Source organism: Patella vulgata, chromosome 4 (genome assembly GCF_932274485.2).
Source record: "Patella vulgata chromosome 4, xgPatVulg1.2, whole genome shotgun sequence".
Classification (NCBI taxonomy): domain Eukaryota; kingdom Metazoa; phylum Mollusca; class Gastropoda; family Patellidae; genus Patella; species Patella vulgata.
The window spans coordinates 273,264-286,067 of record NC_065882.2 but is presented as its reverse complement, the minus strand read 5'-3'; the positions used below and the strand labels follow the sequence as shown (position 1 = coordinate 286,067).

Sequence of the window (12,804 nt, the reverse complement as noted above, 5' to 3'; positions counted from 1 at the left end):
GGTCTATTAAAGTGACAATTATTATTCGATTTTTATAAAAAAAAATTGCCATATGATGGATAATGCCCTTTATGATTTCACAAAATTAAATTAACATTTTCATTATTTATTTTTTTAGCCACCAAGCCAAATATTTGTTTGAAGTAAGTGATATTCATTATTCAATGAAAATTATGATATTTGATTCCAATGGCAAAATAGAATTAATCAATGTGATCATATAGATATCAAAAAAATATTTATAAGAACTTCCCATATCGAGAATAACCAATTTTGTCAGGATAACTTTTTAAAAATTTTGGCCTTTTAGTAAGGCTTTATAAATGGTTTGTTCTGTTTAATTTTTAATCAATTTCTTTGTCATCCAAAGGACAATCGAAGTGGTTATTTCTGTAATCCAATTTAAGTATTTTGTTGATAATAAAGTGATGTCATCGTGCCGAGTCTTCGTTTGCTGCTGTTTATTTTATGACATATGTAACAAAAATAAGTTTTTAGAAATAGTTCTGTTTAATTAATGCTATCCTTCAAGATGAAGCCAATCATCCACACCAACTGTCAAAGTATCATGAGGGTATAATTTATATTCTTTTAAATGCTTTTCTTCAAGATGTCAATTAAACAAGTGTGTCACAACTCAACTTCATCTCATCTGTTGGTTCTATAGTATGAAAGACCAAACAGCTCTTTATTCAGTGTTCTTAATTCTTAGTTCTTAATTCATAGTCCTTAAATCTTATTTCTTCATTTGTTGTCGTATTTCGACATTTGTACTCTAAAATTAACATTTGTATCTTAAAATCATTATTTGTTTTACAAATTAGATATTTGTCATATTAGATTTGTAAAATGTATTTTTGTTTAATTTAATTTTATTTTAATATAAAGACAAAATTTATTCTTTTCCATGAAATTCTGTTGACACGCTGACGTATACATAATATTATATACGGTATATTACTATACCAATCTGTCACTTAATTTATAATTTGAATTGGAATAAACTTTAGGATCGATTATTTTGCATTGTTATCTAAATATTATGTATCAGATTTTATAGAAAATCCATTTTGTATTATCCGAATATACTATTAAGAACAAGCTACTGGCTGCAATGCTAGAAGCGAATATTGTAGTGGTTACTTAATTTTCAATCATTTACTTCAGTTGAGTCAAAAATACGGATCTCTCTTACGGTGAAATTTTTTAAAGGCTTTATTCTGTGTTCATTTGGGATAAATTGTGTTTCCAATCCATTTACTTCTGTTCAGTCAAAACAAATAGGGATCTCTTTTTGAGGAATATTTTTAAAAATCTGTTTTATTTCGGTGATTTAATTTGGAGACTTTGTGCTGTGTTAATTTAAGATAAATTTTGTATTTATGAATTACATGTTACTTATTCTCGTGACATTATGAACAAATATATCGTTTTGTATCCCTTATTCGGTGTTCTTATTTTGTCGGCTATGCTTTATGTATATTTTATGACGAATGTTCAACAATCAACCCCGAGGTTTAAAAGCGCAGCAACTCACGGAAAATTGATAACTCAAACGGAGACCACTAACAGTATATATCATGGGAAACGGAAGACGAGGGTTGGACTAAAAAATGGATACCAATCATTGAAAAGGGACGACGTATCTCAAATCCAGACAGGTGACAGGAAAAATAGAAAACAATTAGCTCTGAGGTCTAACAGCGAAAGGGTACTAAACAAATTGATGAAACCTTCAATTCAAACGAAAGGCACTTACCAATTAGATGATCCCGAGGAGAATGGAAATCATTTACTGAAAAAGGACGAAATATCGCAAATCGAGACAGGTACCGAGAAAAAAAGGACACATTTTCTGGGATTAACGGGAGCTTGGGGTAGGTTGGGTAATCATATGTTCTTCTACGCTTCCTTAAGAGGAATAGGGGACGCTATCAACTATACACCCATTTTAAGTAGAACAGATCCTATACTTAAATTGTTTGAAATTAATTTAAATAATTCTGTCGACAAATTTACCCTGAACAATAATGTTGTGAAAGGTGAAAAATGTATAGGAATTTTTACCAAAGATCTGATGTCACCCATAAATAAAACAACTAATATAACAGTGTTTGGATACTTACAATCGTTTAAATATTTCCAAAAAATAGAATCGGATATCCGAAAGGAGTTTATCCTGAAAGCGGACATCAAGGCTCGGGTCAAACATATCTTTAATACACTTAACATATCACATCGAATAAAGGTTGGAGTTCATGTTAGAAGAGGTGATTTTGTGAATAGAAAAGGAACCAAGGTAGCCACTCCTTCGTATTTTTACAAAGCTATGAATATACTGAGACAAAATGTAACAAATCCAATATTTGTCGTGTGTTCAGAAGATAAGAAATGGGTGAAGGATTATTTACAATTTAACGATTCGGTTATTGTTCATGAAAGTGTAGAAGTTGATTTTGGAGTATTAATGAGTTGTGATCATAATATAATATCATCTGGAACTTTTGGTTGGTGGACTGCCTATTTAACGAAAGGTACCAGCATTTATTTTAAGGGATTTCCCTCGCCCCCTCTCCTTGGATGTATCATTCCTCCAGACTATTATCCATCTCATTGGATTGGACTCGAGTAATCCATTTACTTGAATTCAACTCAAAATATCTAATTAGCACGGACTCCAATATTCCATCTAATTGGATTAATCTAGTTATCTTGGACTCAAATAATTAATCTAAATCGATTGGACGATAATAATTTAATTTGAAATATTTTACTACAATAAATTAAACCTCTGTGAGCCATTGGTGTGTGTAGAAAACTATCAATTTTAATGACACACAACTGTTCGAATGATAGAAAATGAGGACAGACGTATGTGCGTAGGATTCCTATAAATCGAGGACATATCGATTGATGTATTACCAATCGTAGGCGTGATCTGTCTACCTGGAAGTAATTTCGTTCTCTGAAGACTGGACTACATTATAAATTACAAAAATACATATACTAATTGAAGGTGGGGCCAATGTCATATACTACTAACACACTGACCCTACCCACCCCAATTGAAGGTGGGGCCAATGTCATATACTACTACCACACTGACCCTACCCACCCCCAATTAAGGATATATAGAGAATCTCCTACCAGTCTTTTTTGATATCAAAACATATCAACACAAGTTGATAAAGTAACAAAAAACAAGGCTCTGCCGAGTTTTTTTTTTACTTTATCAACGAGTGTTGATATTTTTTGATATAAAAAAGACGAGTAGGAGATTTTACATGCACAAATAGATAAATATAATTCTTTGCTGTAGATTTAACTTTTACTGAACATTATGGCGTAGAGATACATCATTTTTTTGACAGCAATTCAACCATTGCAAAGTTCTTTATATTGAACCAGTGTTTCCATCAAAGTCAATTGAATAAGAATAGTTCATTTTTAATATTAAAAAAAGGTACTTTTAATAAGAAATGAACTGTTCTTTGAAAATAAAAAAAAAGTAGTTCCTTTTCAACTGATCAATCAAATTCATGTAAAGCGATATCTCCTAAGGAGATATAGCAGTAGATTATGAAATATATCACACAAACGATATCTACTGTAGAATGTATTATGGGGTGATAATATTCGATAAATAACTGGTATAGTACAGCAGAAATCTTAATTTACCTGACATATCCAAATACATTCAGAATTTAGGTCACACACGCGTGTGTCTGATTACTACAGATAGAAGACATTTTGGTTCTTTTATTAACAACTGTAGACATTTTAAGTCCTATTAAACATCTGGCCCACTAATCAATGACACTATGTAACAACTGGTTGTATCGGTCTGTTATCAGCTTTCTATGTAACAATAACTTAGAAGAAATAAACTTCCAATCAAAAATCAATCCGCCATTTTATAACGTACGTACTGATCACGTGATTGTGTGTACACGATTATTTTGAGGTTAACACGTCATACCCACCACATATACTGTACCGTCAACCGAGGAGAGGGAGAAAGGGAGAGAGAGAGAGACGGGGTTTAACGTCCACTTGACACAAACTAGGTCATTTCGGGACTAACATGGTTTAATTTTATTTCAATAATTCGCTTGCGCGTAGGAGTCTTTAGCAGTGGGAGGACCCGGAGATCTGCCCCTGTCAATTCCGCCTGTTTTGCAAGAGTTGACAGAACATTTGTAGTCTGACGACCCACACACCAGTGCCAGTGGTACTACAAACATAACTAGGCAGTTCAGTATAACCGTGAATATGATTAAGTCTGAGACCGACTGCGGAGAGTAATTTTTTTTGAGACCGACTATTTTTTTGCCATGGGGTGAAAAACATTTTTTTCAAACATGATAAGTCGACAAGGTTATTTTATACTAAAGTTTTGCGTGTGTAGTAAGCACTTATTTTGATACCGACTGCTCATATCTTACGACCGACTGCGCTGATTTTGCGACCGACTAGTATTTGGGATCTATTCTGGCATTATTTGTTTACCTCATTAATTCATTAAGACGGCGATGCATAACTTTGAGACCGACTGCAGTGACTGCACTTATTTTGAGACCGACTATTTTTCTCCCTGGGGGAAAGTTTGTTCATCGACCAACATACTCACAACAGAATAAGAGTGAAACACATCATTTTTTCAAACATGATAAGTTGACAAGGTTATTTTATACTAAAGTTTTACGTGAGTAGCGTGACATGTGCAGTGAGCTCTTATTTTGCGACCGACTGCACTGATTTTACGACCGACTATATTTTTTCCGGGGGGGGGGGGGTACACCCCCCACATTTACGCCCCTGCGTGTGTGTATGTTTGTGCGTATGTAAAAGGTGAATAACCCAGACACACGCGAGGATACACACCTTCTAATTGAGGACATGCCGTAGTCACTGTCTGTGTGTGACTGTGGCGCTTGCGTACGTAAATGGCGTACGATGGCTGAATGGTTAGCACGTGCGCGCTGTATCATAGAGACTGTCATTGAGTCAACAGGCGTGGTTTCGATTTCCGACTGTACGTGCCAAGGAGTAGAATCGCCTGTCCAACCTCGTTGGTTTTCTCTCTATCCCTCTCTCTCTCTCTCTCTCGCTCTCTCTCTTTCTCTCTCTCTCTCTCCCCCTCTCTCTCTCTCTCTTTCTCTCTCTCTCTATCTTTCTCTCTCTCCCCCTCTCTCTCTCTCTCTCTCTCTATCTCTCTCCCTCTCTCACTCTCAAGGATAAGCCTTGAATAACTTTTTAAAAGCTCGATTCTGTGGAGTTAAGGATGGAATAAAACCCCATATTCATGTCAATAAAGTAGTGGTAGTGATATATTGGAAGAGTAGACTTCGCATCTCCCATAAAAAATATACAGATATTTGTTTTCTAATGAGGCATTAAATACTAACACCGTTTAATTTCCTTGTTTTAAAATAAATAAACAAAAAACTACCAGTTATTATATTCTGGTCTATTTATGAAAATTTGTTATAAAAAGAAATAAAGATTTTCTTAGATTCATTTGGCTTTCAAACACATAAGCAATTTGCTTATACACAATGCTCTAACTGTAAATAATAAATTTAATTAGGATAATGTAAAATTCTAACAACTTCACTGTTAACAGAATTGTCAAAGGCGTAACTAACTTAACGAAGGTAGACGGTAGCCTACTTGTTAAGGGCGATACTTTATAACTGGATTGAAAACAAAAGTTTGTTTTTCTGTCGGAAAATACACCCCTATTTTTTTCCCGTTGGGGGGGGGGGGGATGGCCGAATGGTTAGCACGTGCGCGCTGCATCATACAGTCTGTCATTGAGTCAACTGGCGGTGTTTCGTTTCCCCGGTAGTACGTGACAAGGAGTAGGGTCGCTTGTCAAACTTCGGCGGTTTTCTTCGGTTCCGGTTTCCTCGCACTGCTAAAGACTGCTACGCGCAAACGAATTATTGAAATAAAATTGAACCATGTTTTAGTCCCGAAATAACCTAGCAGAGTGGACGTTAAACCCCATCTCTCTCCCTCTCTCTCTCTGATGGGATAGCTATAATCGCATTCTTGGAACAAAGTTAATTTGGTTTATGGCTGATGGTGCTAGAGTGAATCTAGGAAATAAATATTTTTCAACTGAGTATTATGTGCTACTTTTTGAAAATTTTAAATTTTAGTTTGAATCAACAGATAAGTAAAAGGAATACGGTCATATAGATATCACAAAATTGTTTCTAACGTGTTCAGTTACGGAGAAATAAACGACTTTCTACAAGTCACTTTTCAAGGTTTTTGGTCTATTAAAGTGACAATTATTATTGTGATTTCACAAAATTAAATTAACATTTTCATTATTTATTATTTTAGCCACTAAGCCAAATATTTGTTTGAAGTAAGTGATATTCATTATTCAATGAAAATTATGATATTTGATTCCAATGGCAAAATAGAATTAATTAATGTGATCATATAGATATCAAAAAGATATTTATAAGAACTTCCCTTGTCGAGAAATAACCAATTTTGTCAGGATCACTTTTTAAAAATTTTGGCTTTTTAGTAAGGCTTTATAAATGGTTTGTTCTGTTTAATTTTTAATCAATTTCTTTGTCATCCAAAGGACAATCGAAGTGGTTATTTCTGTAATCCAATTTAAGTATTTTGTTGATAATAAAGTGATGTCATCGTGCCGAGTCTTCGTTTGCTGCTGTTTATTTTATGACATATGTAACAAAAATAAGTTTTCAGAAATAGTTCTGTTTAATTAATGCTATCCTTCAAGATGAAGCTAATCATCCACACCAACTGTCAAAGTATCATGAGGGTATAATTTATATTCTTTTTAATGCTTTTCTTCAAGATGTCAATTAAACAAGTGTGTCACAACTCAACTTCATCTCATCTGTTGGTTCTATAGTATGAAAGACCAAACAGCTCTTTATTCAGTGTTCTTAATTCTTAGTTCTTAATTCATAGTCCTTAAATCTTATTTCTTCATTTGTTGTCGTATTTCGACATTTGTACTCTAAAATTAACATTTGTATCTTAAAATCATTATTTGTTTTACAAATTAGACATTTGTCATATTAGATTTGTAAAATGTATTTTTGTTTAATTTAATTTTATTTTAATATAAAGACAAAATTTATTCTTTTCCATGAAATTCTGTTGACACGCTGACGTATACATAATATTATATACGATATATTACTATATCAATCTGTCACTTAATTTATAATTTGAATTAACTTTAGGATCGATTATTTTGCATTGTTATCTAAATATTATGTATCAGATTTTATCCAAAAATCCATTTTGTATTGTCCGAATATACTATTAAGAACAAGCTACTGGCTGCAATGCAAGAAGCGAATATTGTAGTGGTTACTTAATTTTCAATCATTTACTTCAGTTGAGTCAAAAATACGGATCTCTCTTACGGTGAAATTTTTTAAAGGCTTTATTCTGTGTTCATTTGGGATAAATTGTGTTTCCAATCCATTTACTTCTGTTCAGTCAAAACAAATAAGGATCTCTTTTTGAGGAATATTTTTAAAAATCTGTTTTATTTCGGTGATTTGCTGTGTTAATTTAAGATAAATTTTGTATTTATGAATTACATGTTACTTATTCTCGTGACATTATGAACAAATATATCGTTTTGTATCCCTTATTCGGTGTTCTTATTTTATCGGCTTTGCTTCATGTATATTTTATGACGAATGTTCAACAATCAACCCCGAGGTTTAAAAGCGCAGCAACTCACGGAAAATTGATAACTCAAACGGAGACCACTAACAGTATATATCATGGGAAACGGAAGACGAGGGTTGGACTAAAAAATGGATACCATTCATTGAAAAGGGACGACGTATCTCAAATCCAGACAGGTGACAGGAAAAATAGAAAACAATTAGCTCTGAGGTCTAACAGCGAAAGAGTACTAAACAAATTGATGAAACCTTCAATTCAAACGAAAGGCACTTACCAATTAGATGATCCCGAGGAGAATGGAAATCATTTACTGAAAAAGGACGAAATATCGCAAATCGAGACAGGTACCGAGAAAAAAAGGACACATTTTCTGGGATTAAAGGGAGCTTGGGGTCGGTTGGGTAATCATATGTTTTTCTACGCTTCCTTAAGAGGAATAGGGGACGCTATCAACTATACACCCATTTTAAGTAGAACAGATCCTATACTTAAATTGTTTGAAATTAATTTAAATAATTCTGTCGACAAATTTACCCTGAACAATAATGTTGTGAAAGGTGAAAAATGTATAGGAATTTTTACCAAAGATCTGATGTCACCCATAAATAAAACAACTAATATAACAGTGTTTGGATACTTACAATCGTTTAAATATTTCCAAAAAATAGAATCGGATATCCGAAAGGAGTTTATCCTGAAAGCGGACATCAAGGCTCGGGTCAAACATATCTTTAATACACTTAACATATCACATCGAATAAAGGTTGGAGTTCATGTTAGAAGAGGTGATTTTGTGAATAGAAAAGGAACCACGGTAGCTACCCCTTCGTATTTTTACAAAGCTATGAATATACTGAGACAAAATTTAACAAATCCAATATTTGTCGTGTGTTCAGAAGATAAGAAATGGGTGACAGATCATTTACAATTTAACGATTCGGTTATTGTTCATGAAAGTGTAGAAGTTGATTTTGGAGTATTAATGAGTTGTGATCATAGTATAATATCATCTGGAACTTTTGGTTGGTGGACTGCCTATTTAACGAAAGGTACCACCATTTATTTTAAGGGATTTCCCTCACCCCCTCTCCTTGGATGTATCATTCCTCCAGACTATTATCCATCTCATTGGATTGGACTCGAGTAATCCATTTATTTGAATTCAACTCAAAATATCTAATTAGCACGGACTCCAATATTCCATCTAATTGGATTAATCTAGTTATCTTGGACTCAAATAATTAATCTAAATCGATTGGACGATAATAATTTAATTTGAAATATTTTACTACAATAAATTAAACCTCTGTGAGCCATTGGTGTGTGTAGAAAACTATCAATTTTAATGACACACAACTGTTCGAATGATAGAAAATGAGGACAGACGTATGTGCGTAGGATTCCTATAAATCGAGGACATATCGATTGATGTATTTCCAATCGTAGGCGTGATCTGTCTACCTGGAAGTAATTTCGTTCTCTGAAGACTGGACTACATTATAAATTACAAAAATACAAATACTAATTGAAGGTGGGGCCAATGTCATATACTACTAACACACTGACCCTACCCACCTCAACTGAAGGTGGGGCCAATGTCATATACTACTACCACACTGACCCTACCCACCCCCAATTAAGGATATATAGAGAATCTCCTACCAGTCTTTTTTGATATCAAAAAATATCAACACAAGTTGATAAAGTAACAAAAAACGAGGCTCTGCCGAGTTTTTTTTACTTTATCAACGATTGTTGATATTTTTTGATATAAAAAAAGACGAGTAGGAGATTTTATTTATCACCCAATCCCTTCTTACATGCACAAATAGATAAATATAATTCTTTGCTGTAGATTTAACTTTTTACTGGACATTATGGCGTAGAGATACATCATTTTTTGACAGCAATTCAACCATTGCAAAGTCCTTTATATTGACCCAGTGTTTCCATCAAGGTCAATTGAATAACAATAGTTCATTTTTAATATTAAAAAAAGTTACTTTTAATAAGAAATGAACTGTTCTTTGAAAATAAAAAAAAGTAGTTCCTTTTCAACTGACCAATCAAATTCATGTAAAGCGATATCTCCTAAGGAGATATAGCAGTAGATTATGAAATATATCACACAAACGATATCTACTGTAGAATGTATTATTAGGTGATAATATTCGATAAATAGCTGGTATAGTACAGCAGAAATCTTAATTTACCTGACATATCCAAATACATTAAGAATTTAGGTCACACACGCGTGTGTCTGATTACTACAGATAGAAGACATTTTGGTTCTTTTATTAACAACTGTAGACATTTTAAGTCCTATTAAACATCTGGCCCACTATTTAACAAATGGTTGTATTGGTCTGTTATCAGCTTTCTATGTAACAATAACTTAGAAGAAATAAACTTCCAATCAAAAATCAATCCGCCATTTTATAACGTACGTACTGATCACGTGATTGTGTGTACACGATTATTTTGAGGTTAACACGTCATACCCACCACATATACTGTACCGTCAACCGAGGAGAGAGGGAGAAAGGGAAAGAGAGAGCGAGAGAGACGTTGTTTAACGTCCACTTGACACAAACTAGGTCATTTCGGGACTAACATGGTTCAATTTTATTTCAATAATTCGCTTGCGCGTAGGGATCTTTAGCAGTGGGAGGACCCGGAGAAAACCAACGAGGTTGGACAGGCGATTCTACTCCTTGGCACGTACAATCGGGAATCGAAACCACGCCTGTTGACTCAATGACAGTCTCTATGATACAGCGCGCACGTGCTAACCATTCAGCCATCGTACGCCATTAACATACGCACGCGCCACAGTCACACACAGACAGTGACTACGGCATGTCCTCAATTAGAAGGTGTGTATCCTCGCGTGTGTCTGGGTTGTACACCTTTTACATACGCACAAACATACACACACGCAGGGGCGTAAATGTGGGGGTGGGGGGTGGTACCCCCCCCCCCCCCCCCGGAAAAAAAAAGTCGGTCGCAAAATCAGTGCAGTCGGTCGCAAAATAAGAGCTCACTGCACACGTCACGCTACTCACGTAAAACTGTAGTATAAAATAACCTTGTCAACTTATCATGTTTGAAAAAATGATGTGTTTCACTCTTATTCTGTTGTGAGTATGTAGGTCTAAGAACAAAATTCCCCCCAGGGAGAAAAATAGTCGGTCTCAAAATAAGTGCAGTCACTGCAGTCGGTCTCAAAGTTATGCATCGCCGTCTTAATGAATTAATGAGGTAAACAAATAATGCCAGAATAGATCCCAAATACTAGTCGGTCGCAAAATCAGCGCAGTCGGTATCAAAATAAGTGCTTACTACACACGTCACGCTACTCACGCAAAACTTAAGTATAAAATAACCTTGTCGACTTATCATGTTTGAAAAAAATGTTTTTCACCCCATGGCAAACAAAAAGTCGGTCTCAAAAAAAATTACTCACCGCAGTCGGTCTCAGACTAAATGAATTAATGGGGTGTTTTCTGACCATCAGAATTCTGCAAAATCCCTCCCCAAAGTCCAGGGCATTTCAGAGACCAAGTAAGCGCCCCATTGAGGTAAAGTGCCCTCAGGGCCAGTCCTCAAAAATTAAAAGCTCAATTCGGCGCTCAATTCCATTATGCCATCATTCTTCAACTCCTCCTCTGTCTTTTACTATCTCATCACTATCATATTCACAGTTACAGTGAATCGCCCAGTTAGTAGTACCACTAGTGAGTGATTCGTGGGTCAAAATACTGTAGAATTGTTAGTTCTACTCCCACAAAACCGGCGACATTGACAGATAGGTCTCAAGATTCTGTCCCATTTCTTATCCTCTCGTTAACGAGAATACGGATCCATTTGCCATGACATTGACTAAAATTGTCAGGCCCAGTCCCAAAAATTAAAAGCTCGGTTACACATCTGAAATTTGTTCGGGCCTGGCGCTCGGTTCCATTATAACATCATTCTTCCACTCCACTGTTGTCTTATACTGTCTCAGCACTATCATATTCACGGTTATACTGAACTGCTTAGTTATGTTTGTAGTACCACTGGCACTGGTGTGTGGGTCGTGGGGCGTCAGACTATACAAATGTTCTGTCAACTCTTGCAAAACAGGCGGAATTGACAGGGGCAGATCTCGAGATTTTGTCTAACTGACTCACATTTCTGGTCCTCTCGTCCACAAGAATTCCTCCCAACAATGACCTCAAATGCCAAGATATTGACTCAATTTTTCAAAATTTCCTCAAGTTGCTCAGTGTTATAGGCACAATCATATATGACATAAACTTTATGTCACCTTAAATAAAACTGCTTTTCGGTGAGACAACGATCGGCAAACAACTATATAATTATACAATACCATCTATGTTCTACCGGAACGCTTAATGTTATAGCCAGTATTTTATTGACATTCATTGTGGGGTGGGATTGTGACTAGATCTGCTACTGCACATGGTTCCTACAAAACTCGCACCTGCGTCACTCGTACTAGGGGTATGGGCATCAGTCGGTCGCATTTTTGCTACCCCCCCCCTAACAAAATCGTTATATACGCCCCTGCACACACGCACACAAGAGACAGGGGCTACGGTATAATGTGGACGTATAAAAATATGCGGGAAATAAAGGATTTCTGAACATCAAGTCGCATTATCCCAATTTTTTGGCGTTGGCCGTTTCGGGAGAATCACAAACACCGCTATGGTTTGTGCCTAGTGGGCGTAAAACCCCAGTTTTCTCTCTCTCTCTCTCTCTCTCTCTCTCTCTCTCTCTATTTATCTAGAACTATGACAACTGAAAAGTATAAAAAATATCATGATTGGAATATATAAAAAAAATTGTTATTATGTGAAAAACAGTATTATGATTCAGGACAACAACCCTGCGGGTTTATAAACTAGCCATTTTAATCAAGCCTTCAATCAAGCTGAATCGATTATTACCCCCCTTTTTACATCATTAAATAGTGGCGACTTTCATACAAAACAGAAAGAAAATAATATTAAAGTGAGACTATCCTTGATGCCGCTTGATTGATACTCTGGTTTTTGCAGCATGTTTTTCCTTGTCGGTGATGAAGTAAAT

The 12,804-nt window shown here is 35.2% G+C and overlaps 2 protein-coding genes across 2 annotated transcripts; both read left to right on the top strand.

Annotated features, from left to right (window-relative positions):
* Nucleotides 1–1,029: 1,029 nt before the first annotated feature.
* On the top strand, nt 1,030–6,485 carry LOC126819265 (galactoside alpha-(1,2)-fucosyltransferase 1-like). The gene is made up of 2 exons (XM_050547214.2): nt 1,030–2,534; nt 6,358–6,485. The coding sequence occupies exons 1-2, from the start codon at nt 1,415–1,417 to the stop codon at nt 6,384–6,386; spliced, it is 1,149 nt and encodes a 382-aa protein (XP_050403171.1). The 5' UTR covers nt 1,030–1,414; the 3' UTR covers nt 6,387–6,485.
* Nucleotides 6,486–7,633: 1,148 nt separating this feature from the next.
* Nucleotides 7,634–10,507, top strand: LOC126819266 (galactoside alpha-(1,2)-fucosyltransferase 2). Its single transcript, XM_050547215.2, has one exon. The coding sequence runs from the start codon at nt 7,634–7,636 to the stop codon at nt 8,849–8,851; it is 1,218 nt and encodes a 405-aa protein (XP_050403172.1). The 3' UTR covers nt 8,852–10,507.
* The last annotated feature ends 2,297 nt before the right edge of the window (nt 10,508–12,804 follow it).